Source organism: Pleurodeles waltl, chromosome 6, assembly GCF_031143425.1.
Source record: "Pleurodeles waltl isolate 20211129_DDA chromosome 6, aPleWal1.hap1.20221129, whole genome shotgun sequence".
Classification (NCBI taxonomy): Eukaryota; Metazoa; Chordata; class Amphibia; order Caudata; family Salamandridae; genus Pleurodeles; species Pleurodeles waltl.
The window spans coordinates 945,514,169-945,537,268 of NC_090445.1; the positions used below are offsets into that span (position 1 = coordinate 945,514,169).

General features: G+C 46.0%; 1 protein-coding gene across 2 annotated transcripts in view; it reads right to left on the minus strand.

The window, feature by feature from the left end:
• CFAP46 (cilia and flagella associated protein 46) overlaps window positions 1-23,100 on the minus strand; it is a 1,580,346-nt gene that overhangs the window by 457,023 nt on the left and 1,100,223 nt on the right. For both annotated transcript variants that reach the window (XM_069239769.1, XM_069239768.1), the window contains exon 53: window positions 16,408-16,581. In XM_069239769.1, the coding sequence (XP_069095870.1) occupies window positions 16,408-16,581 (174 nt within the window). The remainder of the gene's footprint in view (window positions 1-16,407; window positions 16,582-23,100) is intronic.

Genomic DNA, 23,100 nt, shown 5'->3' on the forward strand with positions numbered 1-23,100 from the left:
CCTCAAAACCTTATCTTGAGCCCATTTTGGAAATGCAAAGGTTTTCTTGATACCTATTTTTCACTCCTCATATTTCAGCAAATGAATTGCTGTATACCCAGTATAGAATGAAAACCATCTGCAGGGTGCAGCTCATTTATTGGCTCTGGGTACCTAGGGTTCTTGATGAACCTACAAGCCCTTTATATCCCCGCAACCAGAAGAGTCCAGCAGACAAAACGGTATACTGCTTTCAGAAATCTGACATCGCAGGAAAAAGTTACAGAGTAAAACATAAAGAAAAATGGCTGTTGTTTTCAGCTCAATTTCAATATTTTTTTATTTCAGCTGTTATTTTCTGTAGGAAAACCTTGTAGGATCTACACAAATGACCCCTTGCTGAATTCAGAATGTTGTCTAGTTTTCAGAAATGTTTAGCTTTCTGGGATCCAGCATTGGTTTCACACCCATTCCTGTCACTAACTGGAAGAAGGCTGAAAGCACCAAAAATAGTAAAAATGAGGTATATCCCAGTAAAATGCCAAATTTGTGTTGAAAAATGGGGTTTTCTGATGCAGGTCTGCCCATTCCTGAAAGGTGGGAAGATGGTGATTTCAGCACCAGAAATCCTTTGTTGATGGCATTTTCAGGGAAAAAACCACAAGCCTTCTTCGGCAGCCCTTTCCTCCCATTTTTTTGGGAAAAAACGAAATTTTCACTGTATTTTGGCTAATTTCTTGGTCTCCTCCAGGGGAAACCACAAACTCTGGGTACCATTAGAATCCCTAGGATGTTGGAAAAACAGGATGCAAATTTGGCGTGGATAGCTTATGTGCACAAAAAGTTATGAAGGCCTAAGCGCGAACTACCCCAAATAGCCAAAAAGGGCTCAGCACTGGGGGGGAAACGGCTCAGCAGCTAAGCGGTTAATTTACATTTGGGACATTATTGGCAATGTTTCTTATAACACCATATATCCCCGGCCAATAAAATCTCCATGTTATATATTCTTCCGTCTTCTCTCTTCCTAGATGTCCTTCCCCCGTGTCCCCATGTGCTAAGTGAAGTACCTGGTCCCAGTAATATTTTGTAACTAGCAATTGGGGTTTCTTGTTCCCTGGTTGAGGGATTACTCAATACAGTAAATCATTGCTAATGTGAAAATACAGACCTACCGTGGGAATGTTTATGGTCAGAGCAGCATGCCAGGCGTGCTTTAGAGTAGGATCGTCTCACTGAGACTGTCGAAATTGTCCTGCGACCGAAAATATCGACTTCTTGGAATTAGGTTTAGGCTCATTATTACCATTACCCTCCCTCTAGTAAGCTTTTCTTTGCTCTCGTTTTTGTGACTTTGTTAGCTTTTCTCTAGGTATATTCTTTTCTATTTGTGTTGAGAAAAAAGGAGCCTCACTCCACCAGGATTCTGTCTGATTAGTATGTTTTAGGCTATCCAGGAGTTCGGGAAATTATATCTAATCAGTTCCTATAAGGAGTTCTCCCACGAGGTCAGGGATGGCTCCTACGATAATGGATTCTTCTTTTTCTCGCCATTTCACCTGTATGATAGTGACTGGGTATGTTTTACTATCCCCGTTTACACACATGATCAGTACCTGTTCTCCCTTTACTCTTTGTCCGGATTGATGACTACAACCAGAGTCTACTAATGTTTCTCTTATTTCATGATTCACAAAAAGGAATGTAGAATATCGAGTAGTGGTATTGCCTAACCACAATACCCTTCCTCTGGCCATCCCTATCTCCATTGGTTCCCCTTGATTCAGTTGTTGAGGACAATATCGTGCAATGTGTCCCCATTCCGCACAATTAAAGCATTGGGGGTTAGTCATGGGTTCTTTTAAGGGGGCTCGATAAGGGTAGGGTTTTTCCATATTTGACCCAATTAACGGTTTGGTAGGGAAAGATTGGGGGGAGCGTTTAGGGAGCGGAGAGTTTGTTCTAGTACTTGAGCCCCGAAAGTCTGGAGCCCTGTGATAAGCGCAAGCTAGTTCCACCGCAGCGGAGTTGTCCAAGTCAGGATGTTGTCGGATCCAGTTCGTCGTGGGTGTAGGCAGTGCTTCTAGATATTGTTCTAATACTATGGCTTGAAACATTTCTTCTTTGGTAGTGTCTACATAGGTCAACTATTTGCTAGCTTCATAGTGAACACTGTAATAAAGAGTACGAGGATTCTCGGGACTCACCCATTTAGTACGTCGAAAACGTATTCAATAACTTTCCTGGTCTAATCCCACATGTTCCAGGATAGCCTTTTTGATGTCCATATATGGGGTTATCCCACCCGGGTTCCCTGCTTGATAAGCCGCCTGTAGAGGCCCCGTTAGTAAAGGGGCAATGTATTGAACCCATCTCTCTGGAGGCCAGTTAGCCAAACTTGCTACCTTTTCAAAGTTTGTGAAAAATGCGTTGGGGTCATCGTTCTCGTGATACTTCTGTAATACGGTGCTAGGGACATTCAGGTGTACTCCGGTTGTAGCTATTGTCTCTGTGAGCTACCCTATTGCTGTCTCGTGTACTAGTTGATTATTGGCAATAATCGTTGCTTGACTTTTCAGCGCAGTTAGTAAACCCTCACTCTCTTCTTAGGCCTCTTTGATTTGTTCCTCCCACACGAGTTGTAAATGTCTTTGGGCCTCTGCTAACTGGGCGATCATGTCTACCAAGGTGGAATTCTCCTCCCTTTTACTTATCCTGTCTTGTAGAAAAACGTAATCCCACTTCTGACACCACTTGTGACAGGTAGGTACAAATGGATACGTGAATATGCAGGGTTTTTGGGGGGTTACGGCTTTACTCTTTATTTGTTTTCTCCAATAATTGTCTTATTTTTTGTCTTTATTTTTTCCTGTGTCTATTTATTTTGTATTCTTCTTTTCTTCTTTCCTGTTTCTTATGGTCTTTTCTTTCCGGTTACAGGTTAGCGCCTCAGGGACCCATAAGATCGTCCACCGGGAGAGGGGGTGAAAAACAAGAAGCCCGTTTTAGAAAAAGTACGTTAGGTTATCTGGGAGGTATTGTTCTTTCCTGTCTGGCTTTTCTTTTCCTTGTTTCTGTCTTTCTTTCTTGTTTCTCCTGTGCCCTGGCTCCGGGGATGTGGAATTCCTATTGCCCGGGAAATATTGTTTGGGGTCAAGGGCAACACGTTTTTGTGCTTATTTTGTCCTTGGGACAAGTAGGCCTAACCCCCAGCAGCACAAACCCTATGGCTGCCAGTTTACAGAGAAGGGAACTGTCTGCAGTTTAGGTAATGTGTGCCCACATGTAAATGCTGTTCGAACTTGTATTTATGGTTTATTAATGAGAAGCCTTTATTATTAGTGTGAGCGGTGTAAATAAATGTTTTGAGGTCACACTGCACTACTGACAGTGGTTCCAGTTAAAAATAAAAGTGTACACACTTTTGAAAGGTTTAATTATGTGAGGCTAAGTATCATGCTCCCAGAATGCTCTCTGATTAGATGCAGATGTTTGCAGAAGCTTGTAAGCAAGAGTGATGATTCTTTGCTTTCAAAATAAAATGTTCAGAAAAAAATGCAAGTAGGGAAAAAAAGTTTCATTACCATGAAATTTTAGGTGCTATTTCTTTGAAACGTCATTTAGTAAAATGTGTTGATGCATGCTAGTGTTTCCAAAAAATATTCGTAATGAAAAATAAGTGTAGCCATTTTTGACACGATTATGGGAAGCATGAAAATAAACAAGCGCTGGCAAAGCCTATTGATCTGACATTTTCTTTTGTCTCTCTTGATTTCGTCAATGCATGTCTTGTTTAGACATGGCTTTCATTATATTTTATTGTTGTGGGAGCTGCCAGGCCCTCACCACTGTAACAAACACTGACAAAAAGAAAAAAACAAAACAATTTTGGTCTAAAAAAGTACACATTGCCACCAGTGGTGTAAAAAAGGCCTGTGTGCCCCTTAGTACAGCACCTGCCCTGAGTGAGTCTAGAGGGCCTCCATGTTCTTTGCAGGGGGCCCCCTCTAATTTTGGTACGCCACTGATTGCCACAATAGTTCCTGGCACTGAACAAAACCACTTTGTGTGCCAATATGCTCCTTGTAGAAGAGCAGATTGGGATCACTCATGTTAAAGCCAGCCGATAGAGCAAGAAGTAGAAGTTTAATAAAAACAAAATGTCTTTGTTAACACCAGACCTAATTCTTAAAGAAAATCACAAAAGTGCATCCATGGTATATGTCTTTGAAATAGTGGCTTTCATGAATTCACAAGAACCTACAGAAGTAGACCAGGAAATCGTACTACTAGAAAATATTTGGGAACTGTATTTTAGTACGAGCAAATATGCATGTGTAGATTTGCTCATGTGAAAATCTATTGAGCGTTTACAAGTTCACTTTCCCTCCAGCCACTTTTTTATCCCAACCCTGGAAGAACTACTAGTTCTGCCACTGTCAGGAGTAAATTTCCAACCTTTCTCATTATGGGAAAAGATTTGAGAAGAGCTGGTGAAAATCCTTAAAACATGCAAGTTAGTAGGTTTGCAGACTCAAAGTCATTCCAGCCCTGGAACTACTGCTTACTGCTTCCTGCAGCCCCAGTATATAGGTCTGCGCAATGGTGGCAAAATTTCTACAGTAGGGATTGAAATTGCAAGTGTGCAAGCATACTATAGTAGTAGACCTGGCATAATCAGAGAGGCTATTATCAGAGCTCTTGCATAATGAGTTTGCTGCTATAATTTGTCGCCACACTACGTGGTACCAAAGGGACAAGTAGATTGTTTTACAGGACAAGTAGATTTAAGAAGCAACCTGTCCCATGGACAAGTAGATATTTTAATAAATTCCACAACTGTGGCTCTTCACTATTTCCTTTCTGACACCCTTACTCTCTATCTCACTGCCTTTTAATATCTTTCTTTTTCTTTAACCTTTTCTTTCTCTTAATTTAAGTACTGTGGTTCCTTTCACCCAGTGCCTTTCCGTAGTTTTTTTTTTTTTTTCTTTTATCAGTGATTTTCTTTTCCCGTGGGTCCTTTTTAGTAAATATAAAGAAAGCAGCGCTCCCCACTTTTGGTGCCCTTTATAACCTTCCCTCCCCCTCCCCAGTTTGTGCCCTGTACCTGGTGAGGCCACGTTCCTCGTGGAACGTGGCGGTCTCCCTTGAGCAGTCTCTCCCTCAGTCGTCTTGATGCACGTTCCAATGTGGTGTTCCCTGCCGTCCGACGCCGATGTCCTCCATTGTGGTCGTCTCTCTCCCACTGCCTTCCTTCCGCTCCTTCGATTTTCTGATCTCCTCTTCCGCTTCTGCGTCGCCGTCTCTTTCCTTTTCCGCGTCTTTTCTCTCATGCCCCTCTTCTGCGTCCTTCCCTCCGCGTCCTCTCCTTCCGTGTCCTCCCCTAACCTGTTTCCTTGCCGGTGTCTTTCTGTTTCTGGTGGCACCGCCCCTTGCTCCCCAGACCCGGCATGACGTAGAGGTTTGACCTCTACGCCGGCATGCTGGGAAGTACACCCGGTGGACCTCAAGTCCGGGCCAGGTCCTTGCGCTCCATCACAATAGCCCTTAGTCCCTAAGGAAGACCCTGATAGGCGAGTGTCAGAATGAAAAGGAGGATATTAGAAAGAGAAGAAGATAGAGAATCAATAGACCTCTCTGTACAATATAGTACAAGACGTTTCCAACAGCAGGCGTAAACCAACTTAGTAGAGGGACACCTGTCTGCCAGAATGACATTACAGACTTCGGGAGCGAGGTCATAAACCGCTGCTCAATCTCCACGCATGAAGGTGCAGAGTTGACAGGTTTGGGTGGAGAACCTTCCCCTGCTGTTGCAACAGAAGATCCTCCAGAAGAGGCAACCTGATTGGAGGACTGATGCTCATTTTGAGAAGCTCTGGATACCAGACTCTTCGTGCCCAATCCAGAACCACTGGGATTACTTGGGCCTGGTCGTTCTTGATTTTCTTGAGAACTCTTGGCAGAAGTGGTATGGGTGGAAAGACGTACAGGAGACCTGAATTCCACTTGTGGCGAAAAGCGTCGCCTAGCGATAGCCGCCTTGGAAACTCCAATGCACAATACTGCTGACATTGCGGGTTCTCTTCGGAGGCGAACAGACCTAACAAAGGCTCTCCCCACTGCTGAAAGAGTCCTTGCGCCACCTCCGAATGGAGACACCATTTGTGATCCGCCAAGCATCGTCAGCTGAGTTCATCCACTCTGGCGTTCAGAGAACCTGCCAGGTGTTGAACCACCAGGGTTATGCCCTGCTGTTCCAGCCACGTCCAGAGGCGTAGAGCCTCTTGACAAAGGGTCCAGCCCAGAAGTGAAGCATCTATCATTACTGTAAGATCTGGTTGGGGAAGGGAGAGGAGTCTGCCTTTGACCCAATTGCAGTTCACAAACCACCACTGCAGATCCTTTGCAGTTCCCTCTGAGATCTGAACCATGTCGGTAAGATTTCCCTGATGCTGTGTCCATTGGAACTTCAGGTCCCACTGCAGAGCCCTCATACGCCATCTGGCATGTTTGACTAATAGGATGCAGGTAGTCATGAGTCCCAACAGCCTCAGAGTCTGTCTCACCGAAATCCAGGATGGAGGCTGAAACAGCGGTATCATAACCTGAATATCCTGGACTTGCTGCTCGGGAGGATAGGCCCAAAACTGCACTGAGTCCAGACCAGCTCAGATGAAAGGAAGCTTCTGAGAGGGAGTCAGGTGTGACTTTGGCATGTTTATAGTGAACCCCAGCAAATGCAGAAGGGCCACCATAGTCTGAAGGTGGGTGACGAGAGCTTGGGGCGCCGGAGCCTTCATCAGCCAGTCGTCTAGGTAGGGGAAGACTGAAATCCCTAACCTGTGCAGATGAGCTGCCACCTCCTCCATCACTTTGGTCAACACCCGAGGGGCACTGGTGAGACCTAGGGGAGCACGGTTAACTGAAAATGCTCGTACTCGAACCGCAAGTCACGCCTGTGGGCGGGCAGGATAGGGATGTGAAAATACGCATCCTGCAGGTCAAACACTACCATCCAGTCTCCTTGGTCTAGGAAATACAGGACCTGGGCAAGAGTGAGCATCTTGAATTTCTCCTTCTTGAGGAAGAGATTGACGTCCCTTAAATCCAAGATAGGGCAAAGGCTCTTGTTCTTTTTGGGAATCAGAAAGTAGCAGAAAAAACAACCACTGCCAGAGAGCCGTAACTTCCTCGCGGAGTACGATCAAATGATCCTCCATCAGCCGTTCTTTTACTGGAGGGACAGAGGGAGGGAAAGACTGGAAGGGGAGGGAATAGCCATTCTGTATGATCTGCAAGACCCATTTGTCCGATGTTATGTACCGCCAGTGAGGGAGATGAAATTGAACCCTCCTCCAACTGGACGGACATGGTCTTGCAGAACCATACTAGGAGGACTTGGGTTTTGCGGAAGAGGAGGGCCGGGTGGTGGCCGATCTCTGGCCAGACCTTCTGGGTCTGACGGTACCACAACCTCGTCTTTGCACGGGATGCTGTGAAGCCAGAGGATGGTGGCTAACCTGTGGCTGGTGTGGTACCGCTCCCGTTCTGAAGCCTCGAAAAGGGCGATAGGCAGACTGCTGGCAAGCCGGCACTGAGAGGCCCTAGGATCTGGCCGTAGCTCGAGAATCCTGGAATCTCTCAAGCGCAGAGTCTACCCTCTCAACAAAAAGGTGAGAGCCATCAAAAGGCATGTCCATCAGGCTCGACATCTCCCAAAAAGCCAGTGGAACGTAGCCAGGCATGGCGTCGGAGGGCCAGCGTCGATGAAATCGATCTGCCCAGCGAGTCGATCGTGTCCAAACCACACCTGATGGTTAACTTGGCTGCATCTCTCCCATCCTTGACAGTCTGGGTGAAGAGTGTCCCATAAGCCCTCCGGGACCTGGGGCAGCACTCGTGCCACCGTATCCCATAAAGTATGGGAAAAATGGCCCAATCGGCAAGAGGTGTTTACCGACCTCAATGCTAGGCTGGAGGAAGAAAAAAACTTCTTTCAAAGTTGGTCCAGCCTCTTGGATTCCCTATCCAGAGGGGCGGGAGGGAAGGCACCATGGGAAGTGGAGGCTTGGACCACCAAGCTCTCCGGGTGGGGTGTTGGGTGAGAAAACTAGGGTTGTTTAGAGCTGATCTATGGCGGCGGCCGATTGCCCTATTCACAGGAGCCCCTGTTCTGGGTTTGGACCATGTTCCCAGAAGGACATCTGTGAGGGCTTCATTGAAGGGTAACATTGGCTCTGATGTAGCAACCCCCGGCTGAAGCACCTCCGTCAGGAGATTATTCCTGACTGGCACCGTAGGCAAGTCTAGGTCCAAGACCTCAGCTGCCCTACATACCACCATGGCATAAGATGCACCCTCCTCCGTAGCCACACCGGGAGGAGAGAGCATGCCAGCATCAGGATAAGTATCCAGTCCACCAGCTTCCCCTCATACCAGTCCTGTTCATGTTCCAATCCATATTCTAAAGGGTCCTCAGACCCCTCCCACTCCTCTCCTGTGCCTGGCTGTTCTAAATAAGCCTCAAGCACTGATCAGGGCATAATCGGTGCCGTTGAAGTCGGAATCAATGTCATTCCGGCTCCGGATCATCCGGAAGGACGATGGGGCCACCACCACCAGAGGGCACCGGTGGTGAAGGGAGTATCACCGTCGGGCCCTGCGCTGGAGGAGGCTGACTGTGAGAAACTGGCGCCGGTCCGGATCCACTATCGGATCCCGGGGTCTCCAATGGCGCTGAGGCCAAAGCCGCCAATGTCGAATCCAATGGGGCCCCTGCTGACTGCGTGGGGCCCAAAGGCCCCCCCCCAGGGTGCAGCCCGCTCAAAAACAAGGCGCACAGCCTTGTAAAACTCTTTAATTTGAGCAGGGGAGCTCTGGTTCCCGGAAAGGGGGTAAGACACAGAGTCAGCCCAGGCGACAGTTCCGCGGAACCGTGCTCGGCACGCAGACGTTCCCTAGACGCCTCGTCGGCCAAGGGACGTGACAAAGTCGAAGCCCGCTTGGACTTCTTCTTCTTTTTGTGCCTCTTATCTGAATGCCCCAAAGACCTTGAATGCGAGGTAGATGACTTGGGGCTCCTGTAGCGGTGCCGGGACCTCCTCTTAGAGCGGGACCATGACCTCCTCGGAGTCACGCTAACTGAAGACGGCTGTCGGCCCGCTAGAAGTTTGAGAGATCTCTCTCTCAAGGCCTTAGGAGCCATGGCCCGATATTCGGAGCACGACTTTGAATCGTGGTCCTTCTCAAGGCACCAGAAACACACCTGCTGTGGATCCGTAACTGACATGGTGCGATGACATGCACCACACGGTTTAAATCCAATCTTTCTCAAAGACATTGCTCAGACAATCGAAAAATCCTCGACAAAAACATCGAAAAAAGGGTAGCTCTTTCCGGACCTTCCCTTAACCAGCACGGAAGGAAAAGAACTGACATACGCGCGCCAGTGTGGTGCCTATATAAAAGGCCGTGATGTCACAGATGGCTCCAAAGACGCAGACAATACCACGCAGAGCAGAACGACGCATGCGGATCCAAACGAAACCACCCAACGATGTGCTGAACAGAAAAATTCTGGATTCGAAGCTGACGTCAGGGAATTCTAAGGTAAGGAATGTGCAGCTAGATGTCTCTATCAGATACAACACGCACTTAATCCAAAGTCAAACACCTGTGTGCACAACACCAACTGTGCAATCATGTAGATCTTACTTACAAAGGTCGCTTGGTACTTTATGTAAAGAGAGCCCGGCTGTATGACAGACTATCTGTTCTGATAAATTCACATATAAACATGTTTATTTGATGACATTAATGTATGGTGGTCAGAGAGATCAGGGGTGTGTGTACAATTGTATTATTAATTTCATTTTTCAGTTATTTAACCATCTGAGTGCAACCTTAGGATGTAGCCCTGTACGTCTGAGCATTTTTATATCTTGTAACCCACACGTTTTGATCAATATGGTTGGCAACTGAGTTGGGTCTGCTAGTAGAGTTTCCCTGCCTTGCACCAATAGTATTTAACATTGTATTGACTCTGTAATTACTTGGTTTGTGTACCCATATGGCACGTAAGGTTACTGCTCACACAAAAATCTTCTGGATCCAGTCTGATGCCTGTGAAATTCAAAGGTAAGGAATCTGCAGCTAAAAGTCACTGGTAGATGGAAAAAACAATGACTTTGCAGACAAATATTAACACTGCTATCTGTTTATTTTGGACATGGGCATTATGTAGGTGTGAGAACGTGGATTATTGGGTGAAGTAACTTGTTGTCCTCTTTAAGTAATAATGGCACTCTTCCTTACCAGGTCCAGTTAGGTCTCAATAATTTAAAACTGGTGGTAGCTGTAGCACACGGCAAATCAGCTTAGGATAGGAGAAATGTGCATAGTATTTATCAGTGCCAAAATAGTTCAAAAGTAGAAAACACAACACAATAAAAAGTCTGCTTCAGCTTACACATATAGAGAAAAATGTAATGAGCAAAATTACACCAAAATTGCAAAAATCGGCTGTTGGAAACCGGAGACATGGTTTTTCAGATTTTAGGTGTTTTGAGCGCCAAAAAGGGCAAGGTGCCAACTGTGGCTATCAGGCTGCGCTAGACGGGTCAAAGTCAAAAGTTAAGGCCAACTTCAATGGAGCTCAGGTCGGATACAGGGACCAGGTTCACCCTAGTGGAAAGTTTATTTTCTAACATAGTTGTTTTTTTGGAGAAAAGTAACTGCCAAGGAGATCGTCAATGGCTCACAGTGCCTGCTGGATCCAAAAAGGGACTCATTGATGGCAGCCAGGTGAAGCACAGTACCTCGGTAGGAGACTTCACTCCAGTGGGAAATTCAAGACTCTAGACTTTGAAGATGGGAAAACTCTGAGCTGGCAAAATCTGAAGACATGGCCCAGAAAGTCATTGTGGTCAGTCCTGGTAAAGTTCTCTATGTTCGGATTTAGAAACTTTTTTGGAAGTCAGGATCGTTTCAATGGGGAAAACCAGCAAGTTGAGGCTGACCGTCAGTTCGACACTGGTGGTTGCAGATTGACAGCTGTCCAAAAGTAGCCTCTGGTTCTTTTTGAAGAAACTTTGGGCACCACTTGGAGGTTAGGACTCAATCTCCCATAAGCCACCGGCAGGATCCAGGGCAAATTCAGTTCAATCTGGTCAGCTAGTTTCAGCAGAGACTTGAACTTCTTGCAGCTTTGTGTTTCTGTAGCTGAACAGAAGGCTAGCCAACTAGCCCTTGGTGTTCTTGCTTCTGTCCTGGATTACAAGTGGGAGCAGGTCCAGCCATGGGGGGGTTTCTCTACAGGTTTAAGAGAAGGTGTACTCCTTCTTTCTTCCAAATGTCTAGAGGTGTCCTGAAGAGAGTACTGAGGGTTCCACATTTATGCCCAGTGTTAGCTTGTGGTGGGTTAATTCCCTAGTCACTCCCTAACCAATAGGGTAACAGTCCATTCCCACATTGTGTTTTACAGTAAATTATTCTGTAGGGTCACCTCCACCTAAAATCATTACGGTAGAACTTGTTTCCCTTGTGCAGAGCTCTGGGCACAGCTGAGGTACATCCGAGGAAAATGAGAAAAAAACCTGTAAACCAGTTCTGAAACAGGTTTTCATTCCACTCGGATTGGTGCAACTATGGCTACTTAGACAGTGGCAAGGAGAACCCTAGGCTTGAGTTACATCTGCCTGTGACAGGGGATGTCCCTTTGAACCTTATGCAGTTGGTGGGCACATCCTGCTTGCCACCCTGTCAGGAAGAGGTCACACCTCCTCCCATTCAAGGACCCTTTGTTCCCTTCCACACCTTCCAGCAGGCTGCCAGGTGACAGCTGGGGATTAACTCTGAAAAGACTACTAGAGGCTCTAGAGAGGAAAATGATAACTTTTTAAAAGTGGCATTTTCAAAACAGAAACTTAAAATCTGATTTGACCATTAGATTGGATTTTAAATTACCGTTATTTGAGTCCTTGATGTTCTAGCTACTGCCAAACTGAAGTTATTAATTTAAGGTGTTATAATGTAAGATGGTGACTTATGTGAGAGCCAGCCTGGACTCTGTGAAGTACACATTTCCTACTTTTTGAATACCATGCATCCTGCCCTATGGACATTTATGGTCTCCCTAGAGTGACTTATAGGTATTAAAAAAGGCAGGTTTAGGCATGCTCATAGGTTTATTTGGACAGGTTGAATTTACAGTTTTAAAACTGTATGCTCAGGCTGCGGGGAGGGGTGGGATGAAGACATGCTTTGCATTGCCACTTTAGTGGTGGCACCACAGGCGATGCAGTCCACTAGTGACTTTTACCATACAAGCCCTGTGGGTACAGTACACTAGGGACCTATGGGTAACAATTCCCAGACAATTATGATTTTTAAGCAATATGACATGTTTTTAGGGGGTCAGAGAACATGCACTGGAAGCTGGTTATCAGGGTCCCAGTGAGAAAAGTCCAAAAACCAAAAGCATCAGTTAAAAAATGTTGGGGATCATACAAAAAGTGGCATTTTCTTACAGTAGGTATTATGAAAAGAGAATGCACCTCTCTATTTAGTAACAAATTAGCAAACTCAAACTACAAACTCTTAGATTTTGCAAGATTTCAGGTATTTTTTAATTAGCAAACTTTCAATCACATTCATGCTTTTATTATTTATGAAGAACATTTTCAAAAATATCATTTGAATGAATATTTAGCAGTTGAAAAACAAACTGTAAAATGTAAAATATCATGATCTTATTAGATGATGTGTGTGATTTATGGGACTTTATAATGCTTGGGAACACCAGCATAGGATTACAAAGCAGCACAGAAGTGACAACATTGAATATCGAATAAGTAGGAGCAGTAGGTGTTTCTGTTGTGAAGTTTGGACAAGTATCACCAGATCCATAGCTAGATGGAATGTGGAACTAATTATGGACCAACTGTTATCACCCCTAGATTGGTGCTTCATATTAAGCATGGTACTGACTGAATGGTTGTAATGTAACAATAAAACATTTCAAAACAATTATTTAAACACAGTGTGCACTAGGCATGGTAGATGAGGAATAACTAAGTATAGATTTGACCTGCCAAATTAGCTTGGGCACAAGTGATAAGTGAGAGTACTGAGTTTATTATATCTTTCTGCCTTTGCACTTTTTGCGGTAAAGCTGCATGGTTTCATAGGATGCCTATTGTCTCCACTATGTAAAACCAAACTTTTCAGATCTAAACTGGGCTCAGGAGAACTTTTATTAAATGCTTCAATGGCTAGATAAATCATGCCACATCCTTCACTTGAATCTAGCTAATGATATCCAACGTACAAGCAGAAAAAACAAACAAACAAAAAAATCTAAGTCAACCACATAAAGGTACCTATGAGAAACGAACGTGAGAAGGATACATGGAAAGGACAAAAAGGAAAGTAATGCAGGACCTTACTTAAATTTCATTTTAATCCAGAGTCGGCAAGTATGTATAGTATGGGATGTTATGACAGAAATATTCATGCTCTTGAAGGAAATTACAGATAGAGTGAACAATGTAGGAGCAAACCAGGCAAATCCGCAACAGAATTTTATACACTGCCCCATAATTCTGGAGACTAATGCTGATGGCAAGTACTATGAATACAAGACATCTACGTTAAATCGATTCAAGCACTCTCTAAGTCTAAAATCTTCAGTCCTGTTGTTAAATGCCTTCGGTTGTGTTTTACATCACCACAATTCATTCTCAATTATCTACTCATATCCCACATTCTGCACTGGAGGAAGGGGTCTCTGAAGCAGATCACTTTTGGACACACTAACACAATAGAACCCCACATGCTGTGGCTAATCTGCAGATCAGTTCCTCAATAAAATGTCGGTCTCAAAGACGTAGAATAGGCCTCTGCCATACAGGGGCACCACACACCTCAGGGGATACCCATTCAGCACAAAGCCTATGAATGTTTGGGAGATTACGGACATTCGGCACCCCTTATTACATTCTGCTGGCCCAATCATTACTGTTGCTTTAAACTACTGCCCTTGTTTGGAGGGAGATACATGAAATTTGGGGTTTCAGCCTAGACCTGAAATGTACCAGAGTTTGCGTTAGCAGATTTTTCTATTCCTTTCCTAACAACAGAAACGCAATGGAGTTGGGAAGGAAGCCTGCACTCATAGAACTTGCCACTACATTTGATGAGGCATCTCCTCTGGGCTACAGGATCCTGCACATGCAATGGGGACTAACAAACACAACTCCATCTACAGGATGTACGATTATTGTTAAAACCCTATGTGCACCATTGAAGACTCCTTGACTCCTTACAATTTACAGCTGCCAGGATTAATCGTTATTCTATCTACTACAGCGCAGGCATGAAATTAATATAGATACTTAGAAACAATGCAAAAGAATTGATTTGTGTTAGACCTGTCAGCTCTTGGCATGGTTTACCCTGTCTTTTTGCTTCTGATCTCCTGTTTTTGGATTCTGTGCTGAATTTTGTTTTGCTGCCTTTAGGACTCTTGGCACTTTACCACTGCTGACCAGTGCCGAAGTGCTCCCTGTCTAAAGTGTATTGGTGATTTGTTTATCCATGACTGACATATTTGATTTACTAGCATTTCCCTAGTAAAGTGTACTATGTGTGCCCGGGGCCTGTAAATCAAATGCTACTAATGGGCCTGCAGCACTGATTGTGCCACCCACATGAGTGGCCCTGTAAACATGTTGCATACCTGCCACTGCAGTGTCTGTGTGTGCATTTTTAAACTGCCAGTTAGACCTGGCAACTGCACCCAATTGCAAGGGCCCAAACCTTCCCTTTTACTACATGCAAGTCGCCCCTAAAGTAGGCCCAAGGCAGTCCCAAGGGCAGGGTACAGTGCATTGAAAAGGTAGGACATATACTGGTGTGATTTACATTTCCTAATAGTGAAATACCGCTAAATTTGTTTTTCACTATTCCAAGTCCTAGATCTCCCATAGGGTAGCATGGGGATTGCCTTGAAATATCTTTTAAGTGTAATTTCCCATTGGGAGCAGATAGAGGATTGGAGTTTGGGGTCTCTGAACTCACAATTTAAAAATACATCTTTTGGGGAAGTTGGTTGGTTTGTGAACTGTGAGTTTGGCAGTCACACAAAGACAGCTGAGGTGTGCCCTGCATATCCTAATGGGTCAACCTGAGGATGACTGGTAAGAGGAGCTGACACTTGCACCTTAATAGGGCTGTGCCTGTTATCACAAAAAGCAGTCTCCAACCCCATGGAATGTGGCTGGGGCCAGGGCAGGGAAAGGAAGGGTGCTGTCTACTACAAAGACTTTTCTTTGAAGTCTGCCTACTTCGAAGACAGAATGGATATAAGTACTGGATCTATAACACCACATAGTTAGAATCCTTCTGCACTGAGAACATTATTTCAGGAAGAAGAGCTGATTGCTAAATCTCTGGCACCACATAGTTAGAATCCTTCTGCACTGAGGAAATTCTTTCAGAAGAAGAGCTGGTTGCTGAAGAAGCAACTGCCACTCTGCCTGTTGCTTTGTTGCACTAGCCTGCTGCTTGCTGCTTCTGTCCTGGGAGTGAAAGGACAGGACTTGGCTTTCTACATCCTGCTTCCAAAGGTTCTTCAAGGGCTTGGACTGAGCCTGCCTCCTCTTAAGTAGTCTCAGGGACATCAAGGCCTTTCTGCCAGTCCTGAGAGTCCTGACGTGCCAAGTGGTGCCAACTCCAGTCCCTGGGCCCTTAGAAGTGCAAGTTGGTGATCTGAAGAAGAGAATCCATGCATCGAGTCGCACAGGAAGAATTAACCCAGCGCCTGTCTCGCAGCTGAACAATTGAAGCAGTGCCTGCCCCGCAGCTGGAGAATCAATGCAGCGCCTGTCTTGAAGCTGCAGAATCAATGCAGCACCTGTTTAACCGGGGCCCCATCAACACAGTGTCTGGATTTTCCACGCATCGTCCCTGGGGCACCAGTTCCTCATCGACTTTGCAGCGCAGTGTGGAACCAAGGCTGTGTGTCCAGAGATCAATGCATCGCCTTTACGACGAGGTAAGAATCAATGCATCACCTCCCCTGCCAGTAATGAACCGACGCATCGTCTCACCTGCGAGGAAAGAATAGATGCATCCCTCCCTTGAACATTAAGGAACAAACATATCGCTTAGCTTTTCTGGCGCCTTTCCTCCCCTGTGGATGGATCAGTTGCCTAGTGTGCTGTAGCTGAACACAAATAGAGAGCACAGTACAAATATCTGCAGCTTAGTCTACCCTTCAATGGCACCAAGAACTCAATTACAATGAAGTGAAATAATGTCTTCAAACATATTTAGTGCATTCCTGTTATAATAAGATATGAGGGCAAGACCTCGTGCTTATAACATTTACAGTATTTAAAGAATGCATACAACTGACTATACCTTGCTCGTCGTTATGGAAGCGATTATATAAAAGCTGGAGTGAAAAGTCTCTTGACACAGAGCTTATTCCTTCTTCTCGTAAGATGCTCAAAGCCTCCAACGGCAAGTCCATGAGTAATTTGTCAGTCAGTAATATAACGCATTCGCCTAATTCTGCTGGGGGACTTGGAGTTCCTGGTTAGATAAGGAAAAGCATTGACAGACATATTATCTAAGTTAGGCGAGTTTTCAAGTAAACTATCACGTGATACTTTATTGTACTTTAGGTGATGTTGCCATGTGATGACAATACTTTAGTTATTTGTCACATTAGCTCACTTGAAAACAAGCTTCCAATAAAGCTACAATTTTTATCTATGTGTACACCTTGTCACTTGCAAAAAGGAAGAAAAAATACCTACTGTGTCAGGAGATTTGCTCAGAAAGGCATCAGTAAAAAAACATGCCTTGAAGTATTCCAGATGAGTTAGGACATGGATCGTTATGGAATGCGATGTCAACTGATTGGACGCACACTCAGAGAGACAGAGTACAGCGCATCCTAAAAGCTTACAGACCATGTCATACCCCGGCACCGAATAGCTAAATGTTAATACTCACACTAGAAAATTCTGAGAAGCATTAAAGGCTGTTTCACAATCCCACACCCCAAACAGAAAGAGAGACTAATAGAACCGCAACAAAAACATCCAGCAGAAAATTGTGCAATCAACAGAAGTATGTGTAGGTCCAAATCAGCATGCGCAGACTGCATTGCGATGGGTTTGCCTTCATTTTGTCATGCAACAGATATAAAAATAAGTTGCATCACAAAATAGGCCTCACAGGAGGTCGCAAACCCTGCCACCTCATGTATAATAATTTGGTAACAGCCATTCTGCGACTGCTTATGAACACAGCGATAGAGGCAGTGAGAAACAGCAGACTTCCCTGCAGACTTACTGTAGGAATCTTGCCTGGTGTGTGGTGAGCACCTTATACCAGGATTAGGTATCCCCTATTATTGAAGTGAAGGCAGTGTCCAGGAAGCCAGAGCTCTCTAGAGATAGCTGTGGATGAGCAGCCAAGACTTATCTAGGAGACATGCAAAGTCTATGCAATACCACGATAGTCACACACCACTTACACACATGAAAGAACCACACACTGTTACAAAAATAAAGGTACTTTATTATGGTAACACAAATACTAAACTACTGTATAGGTGATACCCCAACTGGAGATAAATAAATACACTATTATATACACATTAGCAATCAGGAAATAGCACAGAAAGCAATATGCATTGGTAAAAGCAATAGCAAATAATGAGGGACCTAAAGGAGAGCCAAACCATATACTAAAAAAAGTGGAATGTGAAAGGAAGTCCCCCACCCAAGGAAGTGGACTCAGTAAAAGGGGGGTGTTAGACTTTTTATTTTATGCAGGGTCATCCCCAATCTTTTTGCCTCCTGCCTCCTATTATTTCTGACCTATTGCTGTTGGCTTTTGAACTCCGAGCACTTTACCACTGCTAAGCAGTGCTAAAGTGCATATGATCTCTGTGTAAATTGTATTGTTGATTGGTTTATCCATGATTGGCATATTTGATTTACTAGTAAGTACCTAGTACACTGCACTAGAGGTACACAGGGACTGTAAATCAAATGCTACTAATGGGCCTGCAGCACTGGTTGTGTCACCCACATAAGTAGCTCTGTAATCATGTCTCAGACCTGCCACTGCAGTGTCTGTGTGTGCAGTTCTAACTGTTAATTCGACTTGGCAAGTGTACCCACTTGCCAGACGGAAACCTTCCTTTTTCTTACATGTAAGGCACCCCTAAGGTAGGCCCTATGTAGGCCCAAGGGCAGGGTGCAGTGCATGGTTAAGGTAGGACATATAGTAATGTGTTTTATATGTCCTGACAGGGAAATATTGCTAAATTCATTTTTCACTGTTGCAAGACCTGTCCCTCTCATGGTTTTAGAAAGTGAGCATTTTCTTGCTTACACCATTTCTGTGACTCTGCCTGTTTTTGGATTCCCTGCCGGGGTCAGTTTGACAGTTGGGCTGGTTGCACCTCACACTAGACAGTGACACAAAGGGAGCTGGGGTGTAGTCTGCATTTCCTGATGAGCCATCTGTGCTAGGAGGAGGGGGGGAGTGGTCACTCACACCTGAAAGGGCTGTACCTGCCCTCACACAATGCAGTCTCCAACCCCCTGGTGAGTGTCTGGGGCCTGGCCTGGGCAAGGCAGGATTTCACATTCAAACGAGAATTAGCTTTGAAGTAGGCCTACTTCAAAGGAGAAAATGAGTACAAGAAGAGTACCCAAAACCACAGACTTTAGAACACTTCTGGAAACCAAGTGGAACCTCTGCTGAGGAAGAAGAGCTGCCCTGTGTGTGACTGCTTTGTGGAGCTATCCTGCAGTTGCTGCTTCTGCCTGTACTAGAGGACAAAGAATGGACTTTGAATTGCCTTCCTTCTTGTGAAGAACTCTCCAAGGGCTTGATTTAGAGCTTGACTCTTGTTGTTTGAAGTCTCAGGGACAGCAAAGACTTCTCTCTGCCAGCACCTGGACTCTCTGGAGAGACCCCTACTCTGCCCTGTGGTGCCCATCGAGTTCCTGGGACCCTGAAAGGAGATGCCGGCAGCCTAAGAGGAAGAAATACACGCACAGAATGCCATGCGGGGAAAAGATTGACACGACTCCGATCTGCGTTTGAAAAATCGAGGTGCGGCTGGCTTCGTGGCTGAAAAACGATGCAACGCAACCGGAAGATTGATGCACGGAGCTGGTGAAACATCGCGCAGCATCGCTGCAACTGTTTTTCCTACGCAAGTACCGCTTGGCATGTAAAAACGGCGCAAGGCCTGCCCGGACCCGAGAGTGCTGACCGGATTAATGCATCGCTCTCTTGCGGAGAGAAGAAACAATGCTCCCTTACCCGACAAAAGGAGAAACGACGCAAGGTCTCACTCGTGAGTGAAATTGAAGCTTTGCAAGTCCTTTTTGACGCGCACTCGCCCATGCGGGTTATTTTTGACGCACCCGAGGTACAGCATTAGTGTGTGTTTAAAACTACAGGAAGACACTTTTTGCTTTTTAATTGACAACTTGAATTTGGTCTTGTTTTGTTTAGATAAATATTCTCTATTTTTCTAAACCTGTGTTGTGTCATTTTGTAGTGTTTCCATTAAGTAACTGTGTGTGTTGGTACAAATACACTTTACACCTAGCACTCTGAAGTTAAGCCTACTGCTCGTGCCAAGCTACCAAGGGGGTAAGCAGGGGTTAGCTGAGGGTGATTCTCTTTTACCGTGACTAGAGTGAGGGTCCTTGCTTGAACAGGGGGTAACCTGACTGTCAACCAAAGACCCAATTTCTAACATGGAGCTAGAGAAACTAGGAACCCCAAGCGGTAAACAACAAGAGTGCCTCCCAGCGACCAGGGGAGAAGGGGTAAGTACCTAGTTTTCCCCAAAACCAACAGTAGGACTTTGGAAAGGGTCTGTGCAAGACCCAGACAAAACTGGAAGAGAACAAAGGTGGACCTTGACACAAGAGGACCTGCAAAGAAAGGGGACCAAGTCCAGTTTGACTTGGAGTGTCCGGCTGTGGCAGGAGCCACTACCAACCCTTCTGTGGATGGAGGACCAAGTTGACGGTAGATGAAGAAAGTCAGCAGTGCACCACAGGAGCAGAAGAGGAGTTCGAGAAGTGATGAAAGTGGTGCCCCATGTCGGCGGTCATAATGCAGTCAGTCAGTGGTGCTGGAAAACCACCAACAAGCCTTGGCAAATGCAAGAGAAGGAGGAAAAAGGTTTGCAAGGCTGAAGAGGACCAGCAAAGTCCAGGGGACTTGACCCAAGGAGGGGAGTCCAGGGTGACCGTCAGAAGCTGGGAAAGTCACAAGAATAGGAGACAGCCCCCACAGGGGACCCATGGGCCGGAGGCACAGGAGTCACAGTGAGGTTCATGCAGCACACCTGAAGAGGAGTTCCACGTCGCTTGAGCAGCAGGCAGGAAAATGTGCTTTGCAGGAAAGAGTGCTGGAGGCACGGGCTACAGGGAGCCTGAAGAGCCCTTGGAGGAGGAACAAACAAGCTTTGGTAGCTCCAAGACTCACAGTGCACAGGGGTACTGTCCTGCAAGGAGAGGCCAGGGCTTAAAGTTTCCCAAGTTGGAAAGCTGGTAGAGAGGACCACGGGTCCACGCCAGACCACCACCTGTGATACAGGATCCACTCAGTTCTGGAGGAGAGAAGTTCCACGCAGCCAATCGTCGTTGCAGTTGGTGCCTGTGCATGAAGCGGAGTGACTCCTTCACTCCAAGGGAGATTCCTTCTTACTTCTTGTGCAGGCTGAATACTCACCACCCTCAGAAGATGCACAGCCAGGGAAATGTTGCCGTTGCTGGAAGGAGCCAGAGAAACAATACTGCAGAGTGGAGTTATCACTGGAGTTGCAGATTGTCGGTTCCAGGAGGGTCCAGTTGTAGTCCTGGTGGCCAGAAGATGAAGTAAACGATGCAGAGGAATCGTGCAGAAATCTTGCATGTCGAATCTGTGTACCCAACCAAGAGGGAGACCCTAAGTAGCCCAGGAAGGGGGAATGGTCACCTAGCAGGGTGACCACCTATCAGGAGGGGGCTGTGTCTTCACCTGCCTGACCTGGCCACACAGATGCTCCCAGGGGCCTCTGATCACCTTCGATTCAAGATGGCAGAATCATGTGGCCACCTGGAGGAGTTCTGGGCACCACCCCTGGGGTGGTGATGGGCAGGGGTGTGGCTCACACCCCTTTCCATTGTCCAGTTTCGCACCAGAGCATGGACCAGGGGTCCCTGAACTGGTGCAAACCAGTTTATGCAAAGAGGGAACCAAGTGTGATCTTCAACGCATACCACTGGCTTGAGAGACTACCCCCCCCCCAAGCCATGTAACACCTATTTCCAAGGGAGAGGGTGTTACTTTCCTCTCTCACAGGAGATCCTTTGTTCTGCCTTCCTCTGCCTCAGCTGGCCAAGCAGCAGGAGTGCAGAAACCTGTCTGAGGGATGGCAGTAGCATGGGCTGCCCAGAAAACCCAAGAAACGTAGTAGGAGCAAAGCTAGGGGGCCTCTAAGGAGCCCCCAGAGAGCATGGAATCATACAACAAATACTGTCAACAGTATTGGGGTATGATCCCAACATGTTTGATACCAGAGGACTCAATAACTTCCAGATCTAACACTTTTTGTACCTCAGATTTGATGCACTCCCTGGCATGATCAGGTTGCCTGTAAATTTTACTTTTAAAAGGCAGGCTGTCACCTGTGTCAATGGTGTGTTTACACCATGTAGTTTGACTAGGGTTCATGGAGAACAGTTCAGAGAGCTGTCCCAGGAGGTTTCTGCAGTCATCTTTTTGTGACTAAGAGAGGCAGTCTGCAAGCACAACCCCATCTACGGAGCCATCTACTGTATTGTGGGAGAAGAGGTCAGGAAGAGGGTCACTTTCTTCTTCCTGTCCCTCATCAGTTGAAATTAGCAAGGTCATGGCAGACCTGCCATAGTAGGGTTTTAGGCGGTTCATATGAAGCACCCTAAGGGGGCTTCTAGGAGTGCCTAGGTCAACCAAAGTAGATGACCGCACCCTTTTTCTCTTCAGCAGTGTGTGGTCAACTCCATTTGCCTTGGAGTGGCCTAGGAGCCACAGGCTCCAGGACCCACACTTTCTGCTCTGGCTAGTAAACATTCAGCACAGCCCTCTGGTCATGCTATTGTTTTTCCAACTCCTGGCTGGCCTGAAGGTTTTTGGAAGCCCTCTTCATGTATTCGTCCATCCTAGATCTGAGGCGCAGTACACAGTCCACAATGTTCTGTTTTGGAGGTTTGAGAGGTGGCTCACAGCCTTCTTTTACAAGGACAAGGGGGCCCCTAACAGGGTGTCCAAACAGAAGTTCAAAGGGGCTGTGGCCCATTCCCTTCTGAGTAACCTCCCATTAGGCAAAGAGGAGGCAAGGTAACAGGAAATCCCACCTCCTGAGTTTCTCAGAGAGTCCCATTATCATGCCTTTGAGAGGTTTATCAAACCACTGAACTAATCCATTTCTTTGTGGATGGTAAGGGGTGGTGAATTTATAAGTTACACCACACTCCTTCCCTGTGGCTTTAAGGTAAGCAGACATGAAGTTTGCACCCCTGTCTGATACCACATCTTTAGGAATACCTACCCTGGAGAAAATTCCCAGGAGGGCCTTGGCCACTGCAGGAGCTGTAGTGGTACTAAGAGGAATGGCCTCTGGATATCTGGTGACATGGTCTACCACTAGCAGTATGAATTAGTTGGCAGAGGCTGTTGGAGAGTCCAGGGGGCCAACAATATCTACCCTACCCTCTCGAAGGGCACCCCAACCACTGGCAGTGGCATTAAAGGGGTCTTGGGGTGCCACCTGTCTTGCCACTGGCTTGACAAGTGACACAGGAGCGACAAAACTCCTTAGTGTGTTCTGACATATGTGGCCAGTGAAAGTGAGGGATAAGCCCGTTTCAAGTCTTGCTTTGCCCCAAGTGGCCTGCAAGGGGAAGATCATGAGCTGGAGCTAACAGGAACTTCCTAAACTTCAGAGGGATAACCAGTCTCCTGGTGGAACCTGGTTTAGGGTCCCTAGCTTCTGAGTATAGGAGGCTGTTATCCCAGTACGCCTTATGGGTGCCACTGATA